Raw genomic sequence first — 22914 nt, 5'->3', positions numbered from 1 at the left:
GTATTAAATAAGGTTTTCAGTTTGCGGTGCTGAGATACAGTTTAGTTACCCTTTAAGGACTAGTTAAAGGGATAGTCATAGATTAGAGTTAACTTATAGCAAGGCTGTCATGAGGAAGTCCAAGAAACATAATTAAAATAATATACTCTTTTTAATTAACCATTCCTTTTAATAAAGCAGAAGACAATGCACAATACAGTAATTGGGATAACACTGCTATTTTGGTGAACTCCTCCCATTCATAAACTTCATAAATACGTTCTCTCCTAACACAGAGGTAAAGAAAGACACTTCAAATCTACAGTGACATCCCAAGCAAGAGGATACAATGCAATTTGTGTGGATGATGTGTTCTCTACTACTCTGGTGTGCCTTGGCAGGTAAAGCATTAGAGTTCTAGCAACTTATAAATTATAATGCAAGTACTATGTAATTATTGTACAATTAATAATATAAGAGTTGTATTACCAGGTATATAAGTAATGCGTATGTCATGACAAAATATGTGATCAGGTATTTAAAAAAATGTTTTTTTACCTGGGTCAATTATTAAACGAACATCACAGAATATAGATCCCTATTTTATGAAACTTTCGGTATATTCAATAATGTTTTTATTTTATTCATGTATGATAGTGCATCCTTTTGACAAAATTTTTGTTTTTTTATGGGTAAAGGTAGGTACTTATTTCATACTTATGGTATGTACATTTTGTCATTAAAATTATAAGCTTTTCACTTATTGGATAAGCCAATAAGTAAAAGTGAAGTGAAGTGCTTTATTGTGTATGTCAGGGGTTCATTTCAACCTTAGTAAACGTCATATCATATACTGTTGAGAATTGCAGATCTAAAGTTCTGTACTCATTTGCAGGTAAGCTCATTGCAGCAGACAGAACTGCAGTTACTAAATTAAGGACCTTTACCAGCACAACTCAGTACAGTGATAATCCTGTCCTTTATTCCCATATTCCCATAAAGCAACAGGCATCAAAAGCTGATGTTTCATGACTTCACAGGATCCAATTTTCAAGCCAGAGCTGTAGTTAGTTACATAAGTAAACTATGCACCTGTCTAGAGTACCACTTATCGAGTATGACAAACCATGTACTAGACCATATTAGCTTTGCTTGCTCAGTACCAGCACGATCTAAGATCCAAGATCCCTCAGAGCACCCAGTAACAAGCCGTAACTTTGTGTAGGTGGAAAACAGCATAAGACTTTATTTGAAGCACAGACACAAGGATATAACTCTGAAGACAATCCTCCCTCCTTGTCAGGGATGGACTGGCCATTGGGACTACAGGGAGTTTCCCGGTGGGCCGATGGCTCAGTGGGCCAGCTTCAGTGACAGCAGACCGCCGCCCCCTCTGATCCTCTGTCTCTTCCTTCTTGTAGCGCTCACCTCCTCACCCTTTCTGCAGTGCTCACCTGGGGGGAACAGAGAAGCAGGGGGAGGACCAGAGGAGCAGGGGGGACGACAGAGGAGCATGGGGAAGAGGACAGACAGCTGACTCAACAGCTATGGCCTGGGAGTTTCTCACTTCTGCCTAATCTTGTCTCCGGGTGAAATATTGTCTAGATTCCCCACTGGTACTGCCTATAAAAGTACCAGTACCAGCTGCTCTACTCTAATAAAGCTAGTAAAGGGGGAGAGAGGGATTGGGTGGCCGGGGGGGGGGGGTGTGTGGGAGAGACCTGTCAAAGTGGGCCAGTCTGGATGAAGTCCAGGGCCAAATTTTTGTCCCAGTCCAGCCCTGCTCCTTGTTGGCATAGAGACACAGGGTGGGATAAACTTTACATCCAATCACATCAGGCACAGGTACATTCCAGCTTATCAACACATCTATAAACAAAATCTGGGCATGCATTTGTGGTACAGAAACTTTTAACCTTTCAATAATTATTTAAAACAGTAACTGGGTGTGCTGTTCTTCTTACATGGAGAGACCTGTTAAATGAGCTTCTCCTAGCCTATGACTTCCCTGCCCATAGTTCAAATGTCCAATGTCAATGTGTAAACAACCTGGCTGGTTCAGGGGTAAAATTAAATTCTCCAGTGTGGCTGTAGTGAATCTGGTTAGACCAGACCAGATTGGGCTTCTCAGGTCACCCTGTTCTTTTAATAGACACAGGGTAACTTACACATAAGAGGGGTCGGAGAAGCTGAACCAGGAGTTTCTTGACCTCTCTAAAGTCAGCTGGGTTCCACGGGCCCCCTGTCTAAAGTGACTACTGTCACATAGAGTGTTTATTATTGTTTACATATCTTAATCAATTTATTCAGCTCTGTGCAAAATTACAGAAACCAGGATATCTGATACAGGCAAAACGGACCACAGAAATATCAAGATACTGTTAACATATATTGTGTAATCAAAGTGTAAAATCCGTAAATTGGGTCTGAACTTTAATGTCATCCCAGTCTTAGTCTGTAAGGTTCAATATTGAAATGGCCCACCTTTTCCAGCTACAACAGCTTCAACTCTTCTGGGAATGCTGTCCACTAGGTTTATGAATGTGTCTATGGGAATGGTTGACAATTCTTCCAGAAGCGCATTTGTGAGGTCAGACACTGATGTTGGACAAAAAGGTCTGGCTTGCAATCTCAAAGGTGTTCTATTGAGTTGAGGTCAATACACTGTGCAGGCCAGTCAAGTTCCTCCACCCCAAACTCGCTCATTCATGTCTTTATGGACCTTGGTTTGTGCAGTGGTGCTCAGTCATGTTAGAACAGAAAGGGGACATCACAGTCCTAGAATAGCCCGTTATATTCTTCTTCCTGGACATCCCAAACTGTTCTACATAGTTGGGAGAATGAAATTGTCCAAAATGTCTTGTTATGCTGACACCTTAAGAATTCCATTCAATGGAACTAAGGAGGCATGCCCAACCCCTGAACAACAACCCTACACCATAATAACCCCTACCACTGAAAGTTTTGTAGGGGTGGCCCAATACTTTTGGCTGACCTTAACCACATAGAACACCTTTGGGATGAATTAGAGCAGAGATCATGAGCCAGGCCTTCTTGTCCAACATCAGTGCCTCACCTCACAAATGCACTTCTAGAATACTGGTCAAACATTCCCATAGACACACTCCTAAACCTTGTAGATAGCCTTCCCAGAAGAGTTGAAGTTGTTATAGCTGTAAAGGGCCAACTGAATTTTGAACCCTACAGGCTAAGACTGGGATGCTATTAAAGTTTATATGCATGTAAAGACAGGTGTCTCAATACTTTTGGTAATGTAGCACAACCCCCTTTGAGGACTGCTTGGATTTACCTGCTCATCTTCATCACCATGACCCTGTGAACATTCCAACCCACCTGACACTCTTGGTTCAGACATCTTTGCACCACCTTAAAGTAATAAATCAAACAACTTGATGAGTTTATATCATATTAACGTTTACTGGAATAACTCAAGAAATATTGTGTAGTACAGAGGAGGGAATAGATCAAATGAGCTTTGGATAACAGTCTTAGCTTAGTCGAAAATTCCTCTACAATAATACAAGTTAAGCCAATTTGGCAATAACAGTATATTATATACACGTATGTACAATGGAGTACCACTTGAACATGACCTGAAAGGATAAGCAGGCGTTAAGCATTAATAGAGGCAAGACTTCTAAAGGGGGAACCCAATCTCGCCTATTTAACTTTTAATCCTAATGAGAGGTCAATTAAACAAGAATGAAAGGCCCTTTAAGTAGTAATGACAGCAATGTCCCAGTTGCAGGTCCGATGGTCTTTGCAGTTGGAGCTCAATAACTATATCCAATAAGGTGCAGTAACAAGGCAAAGGTATTTCTTAGAATGGTTGATGCGACAGGTGTCTCGTATACAGTGTTCCAATAGAAGTGCAGTAAAGTGTTTCCACAAGGTAAAGCTGTCTGTACACAGTGTTCCAGTGAAACAACAAAGAAAGGTTTGCAAAGGTGGGTAATTGCCCTGTCACCAATGACCAAGCTGATTCAATGCCTTCTAAACAGCAGTTCCTGGAAAGGCGTCCTTGCAGCGGATCCACTCGCAGCGATCATCTGATGTGGAGCATGAAGCGTGGGTTGTCGGACTATAATAAATCAGTGGTCCACCCAGTAGTGTCAGGGGGTGGATCAAGGTGATCCTTTACTAAAGGTTCAATAAAGTAGGTATGTATTTGACTCGAACATTGAGCGGTAGGGATAAGTTTGTCAGAATTTTCCCCAAAGGTATCATACATCAGTCAGTTTGGAGGACATATTTTCTGTCTTAACCTGGAGTGAACATTTTCCAATGACTCTTATCCCTGATCTGTTCCCCAGAAACTGCATCCGGTTTCAGACTCAGGCTCTGAGTCAGGCTCTGTCTCAGGCTCTGGTTCGGGGCTCTGGTTCTGGAACAGTCTCTCTCTCTATTCTTCATTAGTAGGGGGAGTGAGGGTTCCCACCACATCAAATACTTCATTGGACTCCATCTTGACTTTCTCATCTTCTCTTAATGGGTGAAGATCTGGTACTTCAACTTCCTGTAATGGAGGACGTTTCTTCCCCATACAGGGTGTCCTCTGACTGACTTCCTCATCAGTCCCAGGAGTGCCAGGAGTGATGGGATTGTCTTTAACCTCCCTGGCGGTATGATTCTTTCAGAAAAAACATGCTGAAAGCGGTACCATTATTTGCAAGGAAATTTGGCGTTTTATATTGTAGGTCTGTAATTTTTTTAGAAATAACTCACTTAAATCTGACCAAACAAGCTTCTAATAGGCATCCTGGGTATGACATTTTTTTAAAAACAAAATTATAAATTATAATATAATAAATAATTATAAATAATTATAACAAATAATAATATAATTATAATAAAAATTATTCAATAATGTAATCAAATCAAAATCACTGAAATTTGCTCAGTTGCAGAATTGTTGCTGTCATTATTTTTTTTTTTTTATGACGAATTTCCCCACAAATCGCTATCGCACAATTCTGCAAGTGATTATAATTTATTATCGCTGTTTTTTAGCTGATCTAAAACTATTTTTGACATAAAGGGACACTTTTGGTTGCTATGGACAATCTACAGTTTGCAGGGAGAAAGAAACGTTTTTATTATATAAAATGACATGCATGACACAGGACAGACCACTAGGGACAAGGGGGTGTGTTTTTTTTACATACAGTACTGTAATCTATAAGATTACAGTATACTGTATGTAATGTGTTTGTTTACTTTTTTGAATTTGGCGCCGTTCTCCGTCCCCGTGCGTCGTAACGTCGCAGGGAACGGAGATCGGCGTCACACGGAGGCACTGTGTGAATCGAGCGAGGTCCCGCTCGCTCACACAGCGCGGTGGCATCGCTGGATCCAGGGACAAGGTAAGTAACTTTGCCTGTGGATCTAGCGAGGCAAGCCCGAGTCTGACTCGGGGTTACCGCTCGCAGCAGGAAAATCTAACCCCGAGTCAGACTCGGGAACACCGCCAGGCAGGTTAAGAGGGGGAACCCACAGCCAGTTAATTCTTCTTCATTGCTCTCCTCTTTAAGTGGTACAGGTGGGCATGTTTTTCTGGCCCTAGGCCTCAGTGTAGGGGACTGATAAATCTTCAAGCAAGAAGAAGGGGTTACGCAAACAGCCTCGAATAGGTAGCAAATGGTTTTGATGCCAAGTCTTCAAAGGGCCTGTCTTTACATAACGCCGAATGTGATACACTGGGAGCCCAGGTAATCACATACAGATGATGTAGGGTTGAGAGAGCCATCGATCAGCCATCTTATGTGTCCCAGGCACCTCTAAATTGCACAACAACACTCAATCTCCAGGTTGTAGATCTTGAACCTTTCCTCCGAGAGCAAAGTTTTTCTTGTTCCTCTGTGCTTTGATGGTAGAGGCTTCCTTGGCTTTTTCATAGGCCACTTTTAGATTCTTCCAAAGTCTGTCAACATATCCCCGGTAGGAGGCCTGGTATGTATGATCTAACGATGTTCCAAAGGTCAACCAGCTTCTCTTCCGAACATTAATATATAGGGGGGAGTATCCAGTAGAATCATTTGAGGTGCTATTAAAATCTTTATATAGAGCAACCATTTTCTTTCAGATCTTCAGAGAGTTCTTTGGCATGAGGTGCCATGTTGAACTTCCAGTGGCCAGTAACACCGCATTTAAAACACCTGCTCCCCATTCACACCTGAAACTTTGTAACAATAAGTCACATGACACGCTGTAAACTGTACACTCAATACTTTACATTGTCGCAAAATGTTATTTCTTCAGTGTTGTCACATGAAAAGATATAATAAAATATTTGCAAAAATGTGAGAGGTGTACTCACTTTTGTGAGATACTGTGTGTGTGCATCAGTCAGCACACAAGACCTCAGAAAGGACCTTTACATGCAGTACTTCACCATGGAGCTATTTTTTGTTCTTTCTTCCTTGAACATATGAGCGTATCTTCCTCATTTATCTGAAGTTTTGGAGCAGTTGATGATTCGATCCGTTCAACCTGCTGGTTTATAGTCCACTTGAGAGGACTTTAAAACATCTCTGGGCTCAAACTGACCGCGTTAAAAACGGTCAGGTGATCTGGTAAGCAGATTGAAATACCATCACACGGGTGTTTTCTATTGGTGGAAGATTAGGAATTTCGTTTATCTCACTTTTCACTTTTGGACTTTCTTCACTGATTTTCATCACCATTGCCAGTATTAATTAGATTCAATTATTGATTGGTGGAGGATCAGCAATTTTCTTTTTTTCACCCTTGGACATTGTATGGATTTTTTATCATCATTTCTTGTTGTTTTTCAATTAAGCCACAGATTTTTAGATTTTTTCATATTTTGTTTTATTTGGTTCACTCACTTTTTATTTCATTTACATTAGCGCTGTACCTTCTTTTGTATGTGTTTTTTTTTGCTTTGGGTATTATGAGCAATAGGTACTAGCTGCTTTTGTCACTCATCACCATTTAATTATCACGTATTAGCGCAGTGTTTTCCTAGGGTATTTTCGCAAGGAATTTTTTACATATATATATATATATATATATATATATATACTGTATATATATATATACACACACTGATAATGTCAGATAGTGAAGAAACAGCAAGGGAATTCCAGGGAAGGTGTCAGGTTTGTGGGTAGTCTTGAAGCTATTGGAGGAAAAGGGGTGACATATAAAGAGTAGCAAGTGAACCATCTACAAAGAAAATGATTGGAAAAATATTTAGAGAGCTTGGTAATCAAACATTTTTTATTTATACTCTGTTATTGGCAGCAAGTGAATGAAAGCTGGCCATACATTTTCATACCAGCAGGCTGAACAAAAAAAATGATTCTTACATGGAAATGAGTTGGACTGGAGAATCCTCCCTACCAGGAATTGTATTCTGACAGCGTCACCTGGAATTACCAAAATACATTGGTTAGTGGCTTCAGTCGCTAATTGAGGAACATTTTCCAACATGTCCCTTTGACAGAAGTAGGCTGACTTCTATTGAGTGAGGACAGCTAAACATTGACCAAACATTGCCTGGTCCCCTCTGAACTGGTCAAATTTCGATCGATATGAGGCCAGTTTTACTGTTATGGAGATATAAAGACCTCAAATCTACTTTTGACCCATATGTAATAGAACCTTTGGGGTCTTTTTTAACTGTTGCACAATAAAATTTATGTATTTTACTCTATGAATAAATTTTTTGTGATGCCTTAAAAAACCCATCCGTCATTGAGTTTTTGTACTAGTTTGGAAGTAGGAAAGCCACTTGAGTGAGTGGTGAACCATCTTCAACATTACCGAACAAGTCCAGTTGAACTGCTACTAGCTATATCATAACCTGGACCAGGATGGGGTGGAGGCAGAGGAGGGACCAAACTTACCTACTGCACTGTGCGGGGGGGGGGGATGGAATTGGGGGCATCAGTGACAGCCGCTGGCTCTGCATTGAAGATCTATTTGCTCCTGCTGCAACTAATTTGTAGATAATCCAAAAAAAAAATTTGACCCGTTGAGTAAAAAAAAGTACAAACTGTTTAAGTAAAAGTAAAGTAAACAATGTGTGCAACAGCATTTACAACTGCCGGCAGAAATCTACTGATTCTTGCTGACAGCAGTCCCTGGCCACACACAAACTCCCTTGTGTGGGTAGCCTAAAACTACTCATTTGTATTTGTTTGTTTTTGTATTGTGAAATTAAAAAACTTGTGGGGATAGGGGGTTGGGGTGCACTATGACATCTTCACCTTAAGTGCCAGAGGAACTCACTCCTGCACTGACCTGGACGAATGAAAACCTTCATAGTTTTTACACTTTTATGTAGGTAAATAATATAAATACACATGTTGCTTATAACAGCATTTTCTTATTTTCTTCCAGACTCCCAGGGTAATAGTTCTAGTTACCCCACAGGCAACCAAGGTAAGTGCTTGGCATACCTTTCAAAGCCAGTGATTCAGAAAATATTGACTGCTAGTTTTTGGTAGCTCATGTATTTTTTCCTTTAAGTAGGAATCAATACTGTTTTTACATTTTTTCTTTTTAAAATATGTTTGAATTTGATCAGCTTAGTCCTTGACTGACATCAGGACTGGGAAGGGGGGCGGCTGGGTCTACTTCTGGAATGCAGAGGCTCTGGCACCCCTAGAAATGTTGGAGGTGTTTAAAATGGAGACTTTTCCTTCTTGTGTATGGCAGGTGACAGGGGTGTTGCTACAGGAGTTGCAGTGGTTGCAATCACAACCTGGCCCCAGGCTCCAGGGGCATATGGACCCATGCTCCCCCTGTAAACCAGGATAGGAAGGGCAATGGCATATGGAGGAACCGATCCCCTCTAAATAATAATAAGCCTAAAAAACCTTATAACAGCCATTTCACCACTTTAAGTTTGGAAGTAACCTAAATGTATCAGCCATGCAATTTAGTTTTTAAGGTGTCACAATTCTAATGCAATAAAGTTATTTTTAAGGCACAACTAAAAGATATATTTATAGAGTAAAATACATCAATTTTATTGTGCAAAATTTAAAAAAGAACCCAGAGGTTTCATAACATGAAACACACAATGTAAAATCAAAGACCATATGATTATCTTCAAAGTCATCAATCCACTAGAGGGGACCCGCTGAGTCTCAAATCTGTGAATATCAACCAACGCGGTTCAACTTCAATTTGAACACATTGGGGTAACATTCATCAATTAGGGATCCCGCGGTTCACCTCTAGTGGATTGATGACTGATGATAATCATGTGATATTCTATTTTACATGATGAGTTTTATGTAATGGAACGTTCGGGTTCTTTTTTAACATTTGCAGAATAAATTTGATGTATTTTACTCTATGAATAAACCTTTTACGGTGCCTTAAAAATCCGATCCCTCATTGAGTTATTTGTACTAGTTTAGAAGTAACTTGCTACTTCTAATGTGGTGGGGAGATCAATCGCCAATTTGTATCTGTGCTGTGTTACTATAGAACAATGGGATATAGGTAATTTAAGCGGGAATACGGAGCTCCAATCATTATACTTGAAGGCTAATCTTGCGATCTTACCTTACCTTGCATCAAAGATCAATTTGCTCCTGCTGGAACTAATTTGTAGATAATCCTAATTCACTTTTTTATTAACCCGTGGAGTTAAAAAAAGTACAAACTGTTTAAGTAAAAGTAAAGTAAACAATGTGTGCAACAGCATTTACAACTGCCAGCAGAAATCTACTGATTCTTGCTGGCAGCAGTCCCTGGCCACACACATACTCCCTTGTGTAGGTAGCCTAAAACTACTTTTTTGTATTTGTTCATTTTTGTATCATAAAATTAAAATAGGTTTTACACTTTTATGTATGTAAATAATATAAATACACGTGTTACTTATAACAGCATTTTCTTAATGTGTTCCAGGTGGCCAGGCTTCTGGTTATGGTGCCGGCACAAACCAACAAGGTAAGTGTTCTGCATATTTTTCAAAGCCAGTGATTCAGAAAATATTAACTGCTAGTCTTTGGCAGCTCATGTAGTTTTTTTCCTTTAAATAGGAATCAATACTGTTTTTTTTATTTTTTATTTCTTAAATACCGTATTTATCGGCATATAACACGCACAGGCGTATAACACGCACCCTAACTTTAAGAGGGAATTTTCAGGAAAAAAGCTCTCTACAGCCCCCTGCGTATAACATGCAGGCACAGTTTACCCTCTATTTTCAGTGTAAAAAAGTGAGTGTTATACGCCAATAAATACAGTATATATAAATATGATCAGCTTAGACCTTGACTGACATCAGGACTGGGAGGGGGGAGTGGCTGGGTCTCGCTGAAATGCAGAGCCTCTGGCACCACTAGAAATATTGGAGGTGTTTAAAATTTAGACTTATTCTTGGCAGGTGACAGGGGTGTAGCTACAGGAGTTGCAGTGGTTGCAATCACAACCAGGCCCCAGGGTCCAGGGGCACATGGACCCATGCTCCCCCTGTACACCAGAATAGGAAGGGCAATGGCATATAAAGGAACCGATCCCCTCTATTTTCCTACTGCAGCCGCTAAATGCCTGTTTCTCTTCTACTCTCTCCCACAAGCAAAGGAGTGGAAAGGAAATGAGTGAGATCGGTTCCTTTAGATGCAACCAACACTCCTATCCAGCTTCTTTCTACTAACCCAGGCCCCCCTGTGCTCTCTCCAGGCCCTCCCCCTCGGATCTGTCAGGATAGAGAGCAGGGAAAGGGGCTGGTAAATGTGTTATTTAACAGCTCCTTCCTTTTCTAAATGAGTCAGTATCGGTCATTCATAACTAAAGTCTAGTAAACTGTGTTTACTATTCTTCAGTATTTTTATGAATGGGAAGCTCTCTACACAGCTTTTACTGTCCATTCATTCTGTGCTGTTGAGGCTACAGAGATATAGATTGAGGGCTGTAGTCTCAATCTCTTTTCTCAAATGTGAAATATCAGAGATTGGATAGACCCCTGATTGGTGCTTGCAGCTGTTCCTCCCGCCACACTGATCATTCTGAGTGTTCCCCTTGTCCTCTTCCTCTGGGCTCTGGCCCCTTTCCGGGTCCTCCTCCTCCTTTGGGCTCCAGACCCCCTCCGTGTCCTCCTCCTCTGGGCTCCACCCACCTTCATGCTCCTCCTTCTCCCCCCCTTCGTCCTTTCACAGCTGGCTCACCTCCTCTCCTCTTCTGCCAGCTGCTGCCAGGGATGTGTCAGGATGGAGAGCGGAGGAAGGGGCCAGTAAATATGTGATTTATCGGCCCCTACCTTTTCTGAATTGGACATAGTGAGCAATCACTACCGATCGCTACTGTGTCCTGTGATAACTGAGCTGAGTAACCTGTGTTTACTTCGCTTCAGTTTATAAATGGGCAGGAGCTTTGTAAAAAATTATAAAAATAAAATTATAAAAAAATAAACAATACAGTACATAGAGATGATGGGGAAAAACTATTGGAAATATATTTAGAGAGCTTGGTAGAGTGATCAAAAATGTTGATTTATAGTCTGTTATTGTCAGCAAGTAAAGTAAAGCTGGCCATACATTTTCATATCAGCAGGCTGAACAAAAAAAAAAAAGATTTTTCCATCAATGCAAATGAGTTGGTCTGGAGAATCCTTCCTATCAGTAATTGTATTCTGACAGCGTCACCTGCAATTAACAAAATACATTTGTTGAGGAGCATTTTCCAACATGTCCCTTTGACAGAAGTACAGTCGGCTGACTTCTGTTGAGTGAGGACAGTAACACATTGACCAAACATTGCCTGGTCCCCTCTGAACTGGTCAAGTTTTGATCAGTATGTGGCCAGTTATGGACAAGCATTTAAAGAGTAGTGCAAGTCTGTTTAATGGCAAAGCAAAGATAAAAGTTATAAAGACCTCAAATCTGCTTTTGACCCATACTATAGTTATTAGGCAAAGCCATGCAGCGTAGGGCCCTTCTATGCTGAATAATAATTATAATAAGCCTGGAAAACCTTATTACAATCATTCCACCACTTTAAGTTTGGAAGTAACTTAAATGTATAAGCCATGCAACTTAGTTTTTTAGGTGTCACAATTCCAAATGCAATATAGTTATTTTTAAGGCACCACCAAAAGATGTATTTATAGAGTAAAATACATCAATTTTATTGTGCAAAATTTAAAAAAGAAGCTGGAATTTCCATTATATGAAACACAGTGTAAAATCAAAGATCATATGATTGTCATCAAAGTCATCAATCTGCTAGATGGAACCCGCTGAGTCTCAAATCTGTTAATACGCATTTCAACTTCAATTTGAACACATTGGGGTAACATTCATCGAATAGGGATCCCGCGGGTCACCTCTAGTGGATTGATGACTCTGATGATAATCATGTGATATTCTATTTTACATTTTGAGTTTTATGTAATGGAACGTACGGGTTCTTTTTTAACTTTTGCATAATAAAATTTATGTATTTTACTCTATTGTGAGGGGTTAGCCCGGCAGCGAGTGTGTGTGACCCCCTGGAAGGGTTCAGCACACAAAAACACTAGGCACAGCAGACAGTGGTAGGAGGAAAACAAAAAGGTGCGGTTTTATTTGAACTATATACAAATAAAAATATGACAGAAAACAAAAGAAATACAAAAATAAATCCTGGTCAACTTGACCTGCTTGCTATAAACGTTGGTGTCCCTAACTAACAACTGGGTACAGCCTTGTGCTGTCCCAGTCCCTGACTCCCTGCTGTTTAAATCTCTTAGCAATAGCCACACAGGCTTGGTCTCACCACACAGAGATCACACTCCCCAGACTAATCACACAGATCTGGTTCCAGGTTGGAGCATATCTCTCTGTATGCTGGGAGTTTTTGTAGAGGACCTAATGAGCTCACCTAATTCAGCTGGGCCCATCAAGTCTTCCAGCAGGACTCCCAGCACTGCCCCTAGAGGTATAAACTGGCATAAAGCCTGAACCTAGGGGATATATACACTGCATCCTGGATGCAACCAGGGAATTTACCTTGCCTGCTGCCACATACCCCCCCTCTTGTTTTAACCTTGGGGTTGGAACACCAGAATTTAGGCATGCATGTACCCCCGACAATGCATCTACATTCCCCATTTGGATGCCAGGGCGATGTTTCGAGGTAAAGTTAAATTCCTGTAGGGCCAGAAACCATCTTTTTACCCTTCTGTTTGTCTCCTTGTTCTGGGCCATCCACTTTAGGGGTGCGTGGTCTGTCACTAGGTCAAAGTGCTGACCAGCAGGTAGTATCTAAGGGAGTCTAGAGCCCATTTCACGGCTAAACACTCCTTCTCAATGGTGGCATAATTTACCTCTTGGGTCTTCAACTTTCTACTGAGATAAATAACCGGGTATTCTTCCCCATCCCAGACCTGGGACAACACTGCCCCTAACTCCACGTCCGACGCATCCGTTTGTACCACAAAGTCCATGGAGAAATCTGGTGAGTATAAGACCGGCTGGCTACATAAGGCTTTTTTTAAGGCCTGGAAGGCTGCTTCCGCGTCTGGGGTCCTTTTAACCATGACCAAGTCTTTCCCCTTAGTCAGGTTGGTTAAGGGGACAGCCTGAGAAGCGAAGTGGGGAATAAATCGCCGATAATAACCAGCGATTCCCAGAAAGGCTCGTACCTGCTTCTTGCTGTTAGGACGTGGCCAATTCTATATGGCCTTGACTTTATTGACTTGGGGTTTTACCACTCCCCTCCCAATGGTGTACCCGAGATACTTGGCCTCTTCCCGTCCAATGGTACACTTCTTTGGGTTGGCCGTAAACCCAGCTTCCCGGATAGAGTCTAGGACTGCTTGCACTTTTGGTAGATGTGAGACCCAATCTGGACTATGGATAACTACATCATCCAGGTAAGCTGCAGCATACTTCTGATGAGGCCTCAGAATCTGGTCCATTTTCAGTTGAAAGGTTGCCGGGGCATTCTGTAACTCAAACGACATTCTTTTATACTGGAATGCCCCGTCTGGGGTTACAAACGCGGTTTTCTCCTTGGCCGATTTAGCCAGGAGAATTTGCCAATACCCTTTTGTGAAATCTAGAGTTATTATGTACCGGGCTGTTCCCAGCCGGTCGATTAACTCATCGATATGTGGCATGGGGTAGGTGTTAAATTTTGTAACTTGTTCAGTTGTCGAAAATCGTTACAAAAACGCCAGCTCCCATCCGGTTTAGGCACTAAGGGCCAGATTCTCGTAGATCGGCGTAACTTTGTGCGGGCGTAACGTATCCTATTTACGCTACGCCTCCGCAACTTTTACAGGCAAGTGCCGTATTCTCAAAAAAAATTTGCGGTGGTGTAGCGTAAATAGGCCGGCGTAAGCCCGCCTAATTCAAATTGTGAAGAGGTGGGCGTGTGTTATGTAAAATAACCATGACCCGATGTGATTGACGTTTTTCACGAACGGCGCATGCGCCGTCCGTGGAAATCTCCCAGTGTGCATTGCTCCTAATACGCCGCAAGGACGCATTGTTTTTGACGTGGACGTAAATTACATCCAGCCCCATTCACGGACGAGTTACGCAAACAATGTAAAATTTTCGAATTTCTTTGCGGGAACGACGGCCATACTTAACATTGGTACGCCGCACTTACGCCTCATAAAGCAGGGGTAACTTTACGCCGGGAAAAGCCTAACGTAAACGGCGTATCTGTACTGCGTCGGCCGGGCGTACGTTTGTGAATTCGTGTATCTAGCTGATTTACATATTTTGACGCGTAAATCAGCGTACACGCCCCTAGCGGCCAGCGTAAATATGCAGTTACGATCCGACGACGTAAGAGACTTACGCCGGTCGTATCTAAAAGAAATCTATGCGTAACTGATTCTAAGAATCAGGCGCATAGATACAACTGCCCAGACTCAGAGATATGACGGCTTATCTGGAGATACGCCATCGTATCTCTTTTGAGAATCTGGCCCTAAGACTATAGCACTTTGGGATTCCTCTATCACCCCCAACTTAAGCATTTTCTGTAATTCCTCCCGTATTGCCTCCCGTCGGGTCTCTGGGATGCGATAGGGTTTTAGCTTCACCCTTTCACCGGGCGGGGTAATAATATCATGCTCTACCCCAGACGTTTGTCCTGGCAGCTCAGAGAAAACCTCTTTGTTGCGAAGCACAAACTCCTTAACCTCCTGTTGTTGGGGCTTTGACAAGGTGACTGCTATTCCAACCTCAGGAATCACGCAATCAGACAGATGGTGACAATGTTTCTGCGACTAGGGATTCCCTATCCCTCCAGGCTTTCAACAGATTGATGTGATAGATCTGTTCGGGCTTTCGCCTTCCTGGTTGTCTGACCTTGTATTTGCTCACTTTTTCCAATATCTCGTAGGGGCCTTGCCATTTGGCGAGGAACTTGCTCTCAACTGTAGGGATAAGTACCAATACCCTATCCCCCGGGGAGAAGGTACGGGTCTTGGCCCCATAGTTATACACTCTCTGTTGTGCCAACTGTGCTTGGGCCAAATGTTCCTTTACGATTGGCATTACTTGTGCAATTCTATCTTGCATCAGGGCGACATGCTCAATCACACTTCTGTGGGGAGAACTCTCACTTTCCCAAGTTTCCCTGGCGATATCCAACAGCCCTCTTGGGTGTCTCCCATAAAGCAACTCGAAGGGTGAAAAACCGTAGAGGATTGGGGTACCTCCCTAATGGCAAACATTAAATAGGGAATAAGACAGTCACAATCCTTTCCATTTCTATGCACCACCTTCTTTAACAATCATTTAAGGGTTTTGTTGAATCTTTCAACCAACCCATCTGTTTGGGGGTGATACACAGATGTACGCAATTGAGCTTTTATGGCCCGAAGGGCGCAGTATGTTAGACAGGTGGATCCGTTATAGGTGTCTAAAAGAGGAGCCAAAGGTACATTAAAGTCCCCACCCAGAATCAACATCCCCATCTCGAATTCGGTTAGATGTTGAAGCGTGTCTCTAACAAATCGCACCTGTTGCGTGTTAGGAGCATATACGTTTGCGATTGTTATGGGGGAGCCCTGTATCTTCCCCTTGATAAAGATATACCTGCCCTGTGTATCTCTTTGGACATCTTCGACCTGTAGTGGGCAATTTTTGGAGAGTAAAATTGTAACCCCCTTTGATTTAGACGTATCATTCGTAGCGTGGTATCCCGTCGGGAAGTGGCGATCACGCAGCACCGGGACACTATCCGTACGAAAATGGGTCTCCTGTAGGAGAACTATGTGAGGCTTTTCCCTCTGGAGGGAATAAAGCAAACGAGAGCGCCTCTCAGGCGTGTTGAGTCTACGGACGTTCAGTGAGTAAATCTTAAGTTTCAAAGGGGGAGACGTCAGACTGTCATCCATGCCAGTTGTGTCACCTGGATCCGTCATAATGTAAAAAAAAAAAAAAAAAAAAAGAGTGGGGGGGGGGGGGGGGGGGGGGGGAGTGGTGGCGAAAGGAAAAGGAATGTAAGCGGAAGTGTTGATGCGTATAGATAGTGGGACAAGTATCAAATATGCCGATTAAGAGAGAGGAATGAAATCCTCACCCTTAAGAGGGGGAGGGTAGATCGGATGAGTACAGTGCGCACAGGGCGCACGCACCCCAAAAAGGTGTGCACTAGCGGCTGCGCACCACCGTGTGGGGGTTGGCCTGGACCCGCCAAAAGACAAAGCAATGTAACCAAGGATTTAAAATGTATATAACAGAACAATCTAAAGAGAAAATCTTAAATAGTAAAACTAAGGTATCTCGTGCCACCCCAGAGCATCACTTAAAAAGGAGTGCCGCACTGAGGAGACGGTAATTTATATATGACCTGGGGGTAAACAATCCGTGTAATAGGCTCGAGAGAACATACACCCAGGACCCCAGTCAAAATCTAGGGAACAGGGGCACATCACAATCAAGACCCTCGCGTCAGATGCGGTGTAGTCACACCCCCCCCCCCGGGTGCCAAGGTTCAACAAACCAACCCCAAAAGGCCATGGCATTCAGGGGAGTTGAATCCCGGAGGGGGAGAAAATCATGCGACCCACAGCGTCCCCGCCGGGGGATCCCCCCATGGGGCCAGTCACCTAGGTTATTCGTGCCGCGCTGAGGCACGGGGGCCTAATAAAAGCCCGTACAGAGCGTATGCAGGAATAGCAATATATATTACACTATAACATTTAACAGTTCAAATGTAAACCAGTAAAAACAGAGACTTGTCATACGAACTCAGTAGTCTCTAGGTAATTTGGAGGTTCAGGTGACTTTCCTCAGATCTATGCAAACCATCCGGGCAGATTTCTCACTGGAACTGTTCAGGCGATGGATCATCCGATCTTAGTCCCATCCGGCAGGGCTCTCCTACCCGTCCTAAGTAAAACAGTGCATTTAGGGGGTGTTCCACCGGGTAGTGAGCATAAGTCATTGTTCCGAGTGTAAACAGGAGGGAGCGCCAGGAAGTCCAGGAATAACTGCGGCAACCGAGCAGAGCACACGAGGAGAATGACATAACCCCCGGAATGCTTCATGTAATAGAGAACCCACCTATAAAGAGAAAGGCGGGAACAATGCATTGAACACCAGAATCCAGGAGGAGGGCAAAAGGATCGGGGTGTGTACATGGCAGTCTCTCTTTGGGTGAAGTCATCCGATCGTAATCCTCTAGCGAAAGTCTCGGTGCAGGGAATCTACTGATGACGCTAGCAAACATCCGACCATTCCCAAGGGGGGGACTGTATGCTGTGTGGTAAGGTCGAGCCTCCCGATGGCCCAATGCCGTTGGAACAGGTAAGGGTAAGCCACGGAGTCCTGATAGATCAACAGTCAGCTTGGGAGTCATCATATCCAGGGTATCCCATAAAGAACAATAGTATAGTCTGGTCTGTGCGCCTAGAGCGCGAACGTGCCGAGGGAAGCGGTCTCATTTCCTGTTCACCAGGCTCCTCCTGGCGCTGTGCAGACTGGGTAATGTAGTCCAGAAACACATTCCCTCCCAGAGTTGTCCGCCTTCAGAACCTTGACCCTTTAACGTCGCACAGCATCATGGGTGATGTAGTACATGGGTAAACAACCTTCAGGCGGGAAAGTCGATGTGGGAGGAGCGGAAGACAAAGAATTCAGTCAGTGGTACACTCACACCCAAGTAAAATCATAAAGAAGTCCCATCGCACCAACATGTCTTCTCTGGGCAAGGTTTAAGGAGCAATCCAAGAGTCTGGACTGGTAGAGAACAGATAACCAGAACAGATTAAGGCCCAACATAACCAAAAAAAGCGTCACATTTAAACTCATTGACCATCACAAACATAGATTAAGGCGGCCGCCATAATCGATGCTCAATAATCTCTCCGGGCTCTTCTAGCACCTGGGGCCGGAGGGGTGCCTCGTTCATTTCCGAACACTTGCGAATCGGAATGGAGCCTATTGTCCGAAGGGGATCTCCGTCACCGGTGTCTGGACGCCTGGGTCTCCATCGGCTCTTCGCGTGTTTTCGGCCATCTGCATACAGATTGCCGGAAGGCCGCATACCATTCAGGGACTGTTACAAGGGGGATCCCCAGTGTTTCGCAGAAGCGAGGTAGATCCTCCGGTACTTTGAGCACGACTGTGCGACCCTGGTGCGATGCGGACAAACAAAAGAGGAATTTCCATTTGTATTTGATATCCCTTTCGCGCAATGCATCCAGCAGGGGTCTGAGGTCTTGGCGATGTTTTAAAGTGATCCCCGATAAGTCCTGAATGATCTGTATCGGAGCATTGCCGTGAGTAAGGCGCTTGTCCCTCGCCATCCTGAGGATATCTTCCTTAAGCCTGTAATCAGCCAAGCAACAGACTACATCCCGTGGGGGATCCGTTTCCTTGCCCTTCGGGCACAAAGCGCGATGGATTCTGTCCATGGCTATGGCCTCCTGTGGGGGTCTGCCCAGCGCCGAGTTAAAAATGCCCGTCACCGCCTGAGGCATTAGGTCTCCCTCAACGGACTCCGGTAGGCCCCGTACACGTAGGTTATGGCGGCGGCCCCCGATTGTCCAAGTCCTCGAGATGACGATTCATTCCACCCAAGACAGCTTATCGACACTCCACAATCAGGCAAACGAACACGACCGATAAGAATTCCCCCCAGAAACGAGACACACAGCTCGGCTTGAGGTTCAAAACAGGGAATGAATCTTTAATATCTGCACATGGTAATACATTCCTCTTCAAAATACATCCCTCCCACCCTTGGGAAACAGGGTGGGTTAGATTGTCCAATGACAATGGTGATACCGGTCAGGTGTGTTCAAACTTCTCCTTCAGTAAACAGTCTTAGCAGGGGGGGTTGCTGGAGTGATTCCCCCCCCCCCTTTCCTCACAGCAAAACACTTGAACATCCCATAATAGGTATGCAGACTGTCTACCAAGCTCCAATCCACATAGCAGACTTAATTACCACAATAGACAATGGAATGCAATCACACCCCACCCCACCCCTTTCATCACAGCAAGCTTACTAGTATACATCAACCAACACACAATATATATACAATATATACAATATCTGACCGCATTAAATGTGACTAGCACAGACCATAGTGGGGTTCTCATTCACCCTGTGCCCCTAAAGTGACTCCCGTTACATGGCTCCCTCCTTGTGGAACACTCTGGCAGACCCGGCTTGATCCTTTTCGGGTCAACTTGGGGATGTCCAGAACTAGGAGGCCGGGATGACGTCTGTTTGCCGGCATAAACCATCAGCATTGCCATTTGGCTTACCAGGTCGGTAGCTGATGGTGAAAGGGAAAAATGGAATTCAGTTCTGGAACAGTCACTTGCTTTGCTCTCTCAATGGCTCCCAACACCTGTTGCTGATGCTCTTGGGACAGATAAGGCACCACCTGGATGCAAATCCCATTTAATCTTTTGACAATTTCAGCCTGTTTGTGCATTTCAATGTTCAAGCCACGGGACATCTCATAAAACATGACATAGTGTCGTTGCATCTCTGATTTCTCACTGGCCAACTTGTCACATTCCCATTTTAGACTGTGATATTGTCCCGGATCTACAGTACATGTCGGGGAAGGTAGTCTTACCCGGGTCTCAGCAGCAAGCGAGTTGGTTCCAGCAACGTGGGTCTGGGCACAGATAGTCACTGTGTGGGCTTCAGCGGGGCACATCGGGGCGTACGCAGAAACAAGGGGGGCCAAATCATTCCCCAGTAGTACATCTGCTGGCAAATCCTTCATCACCCCCACATTCACATGTCCCGAACCAACCCCCCAATCCAGGTGAACCAGGGCAACGGGTAGCCGGAAGACGGTGCCTCCCGCTACTCTTACGGCTACGGTGTCTCCGGTGTGCTGGCTCTCTGGGATGAGCGACCGATAAGAATTCCCCCCAGAAACGAGACACACAGCTCGGCTTGAGGTTCGAAACAGGGAATGAATCTTTATTATCTGCACATGGTAATACATTCCTCTTCAAAATGCATCCCTCCCACCCTTGGGAAACAGGGTGGGTTAGATTGTCCAATGACAATGGTGATACCGGTCAGGTGTGTTCAAACTTCTTCAAACAGTCTTAGCAGGGGGGGTTGCTGGAGTGATTCCCCCCCCCCTTTCCTCACAGCAAAACACTTGAACATCCCATAATAGGTATGCAGACTGTCTACCAAGCTCCAATTCACATAGCAGACTTAATTACCACAATAGACAATGGAATGCAATCACACCCCACCCCTTTCATCACAGCAAGCTTACTAGTATACATCAGCCAACACACAATATATATACAATATATACAATATCTGACCACATTAAATGTGACTAGCACAGACCATAGTGGGGTTCTCATTCACCCTGTGCCCCTAAAGTGACTCCCGTTACAAATAATGTCCGAGTGCTCGGAGTGATCATGAGGTAAAATCAGTGGATGGCCCGCTGAGGTGTTTAGGCGGGAAGGCGCCATGTTCCCTCTCTGGGAGCGGAACATGTCCGGGATGGTCTGAGTAACAGCGCCGGTATTTCTCCTTGGTGAGCGTGATCTGGAGGCAGAGGACGTTCTTGAGGCTGTTCCCATAGTTATCCTGTAGAAAGCGATCCGGTAATCTCCGTTAATCACTGATACTAGCTCTGAGGTGGCAGGAGCTCAGGCTTCACACGTCCATCTCCTAGCTAGGTCCGGCCACGCCCCGAGGCGTATCCTATGTTAAGTATGGCCGTCGTTCCTGCGTCAAGTTTTGAAAATGTTATGTCGTTTGCGTAAGTCGTTCGCGAATAGGGCTGGACGTAATTTACGTTCATGTCGAAAGCAATGACGATTTGCAGCGGAATTTCGAGCATGCGCACTGGGATTTTAAAAAACGTCAAATACGCGGGGTCACAGTTAATATACATAAAACACGCCCACATCATCCACATTTAAATTAGGCGGGCTTACACTGACACACATACGTTACGCCGCCGTAACTAAGGACGCAAGTTGTTTCTGAATACGGAACTTGAGCCCTAAATTACGGCGGCGTAACTAATCTGAGATACGTTACGCCGGGCGGATAGATACACCAATGTATCTGAATCCGGCCCTGGTTCTCCACCAACTGTGAGGGGTTAGCCCGGCAGCGGGTGTGTGTAACCCCCTGGAAGGGTTCAGCACACAAAAACACTAGGCACAGCAGACAGTGGTAGGAGGAAAACAAAAAGGTTTTATTTGAACTATATACAAATAAAAATATGACAGAAAACAAAAGAAATACAAAAAAAAATCATGGTCAACGTGCTATAAATGTTGGTGTCCCTAACTAACAACTGGGTACAGGCACAGCACCCCCCTGCGCCTGCTCACAACCACGCCGGCACAACTGCCTAAGCTACGCCGGATCACCACGTACGCCCAGCCAGACACACGTCCAAGGCACAATACCCCGGTTTGTGTTCCCTGGTGCAGACCTGTGCATGCCTGTTGCTGGGTTGCACCTCATTTATGGGGAATAACTTTACGCCGGACGTACAACTTACGCGCATCTCGCGTAGCATGCGCCGGCCACACGCACGTTCGTGAATCGGTGTATTTCACTCATTTGCATGTTTGAATGGCTAATCAATGGGAGCAGCACCATGCGTCCAGCCCATATGTGCGCCCACCCTACGCCGGCGTGTGCAAGCTACGTCGGCGGGGTGTAGCCTGTTTTTAGGCGCATGTTGGTTCGTGGGTCTGCCGCACACATACGCCGGTGCACATTGGCACTTACATCGGCGTAACGTGTTATACGACGGCGTAAGTGCTTTGTTAATCTGGGCCTAAATCTCTTAGCAATAGCCACACAGGCTTGGTCTCGCCACACAGAGATCACATTCCCCAGTCTAATCACACAGATCTGGTTCCAGGTTGGAGGATATCTCTTTGCATGCTAGGAGTTTTTGTAGAGGACCTAATGAGCTCACCTAATTCAGCTGGGCCCATCAAGTCTTCCAGCAATGCCCCTAGAGGTATAAACTGGCATAAAGCCTGAACCTAGGGGATATAGACACTGCATCCTGGATGCAACCAGGGAATTTAACCTGCCTGCTGCCACACTATAAATAAATCTTTTGCGGTGCCTTAAAAATCCCATCCGTCAATGAGCTTTTTTTTACTAGTTTAGAAGTAAATTGCATCTTCTAATGTGGTGGGGAGATCAATCGCTAATTTGTATCTATGCTGTGTTTTTTTTTTTTTTTTTTTTTTTTTTTTTCACGTCAGACTCTGCTCACATATAGCCGAGAGGTTAGCTCACGGTTCGCCCGCCCTTAGCGTCTCTCTTGCGGCTTCGCATCATTCGTGGGGTTTTTTTTTTTTCTTTTTTTTTTTTTTTTTTTTCTTTTTTTCTTTTTGACATTACGAATTCAACATTTTTAAACTATTAAGTTAGTATTTTCCCGCTTAACGAATCTAACTTCATTCTTTGATAGCATATCATAATTAGCATATCGTGATTAAT

General features: G+C 44.0%; 1 protein-coding gene across 1 annotated transcript in view; it reads left to right on the top strand.

Annotated features, from left to right (window-relative positions):
* The first annotated feature begins 278 nt into the window (after window positions 1–278).
* Window positions 279–22914, top strand: part of LOC120935607 (hornerin-like) — a 332059-nt gene continuing 309423 nt past the window's right edge. The window contains exons 1-3 of the mRNA XM_040347655.1: window positions 279–380; window positions 8368–8409; window positions 9892–9933. Coding sequence (XP_040203589.1) covers window positions 329–380; window positions 8368–8409; window positions 9892–9933 — 136 coding nt within the window. The 5' untranslated portion in view covers window positions 279–328. The remainder of the gene's footprint in view (window positions 381–8367; window positions 8410–9891; window positions 9934–22914) is intronic.

The sequence above is a fragment of the Rana temporaria genome, chromosome 4 (genome assembly GCF_905171775.1).
Source record: "Rana temporaria chromosome 4, aRanTem1.1, whole genome shotgun sequence".
NCBI classification, from domain to species: Eukaryota; Metazoa; Chordata; class Amphibia; order Anura; family Ranidae; genus Rana; species Rana temporaria.
Note: the sequence above shows the minus strand (reverse complement) of the source record. Positions and strands in the feature narration are given on the sequence as shown.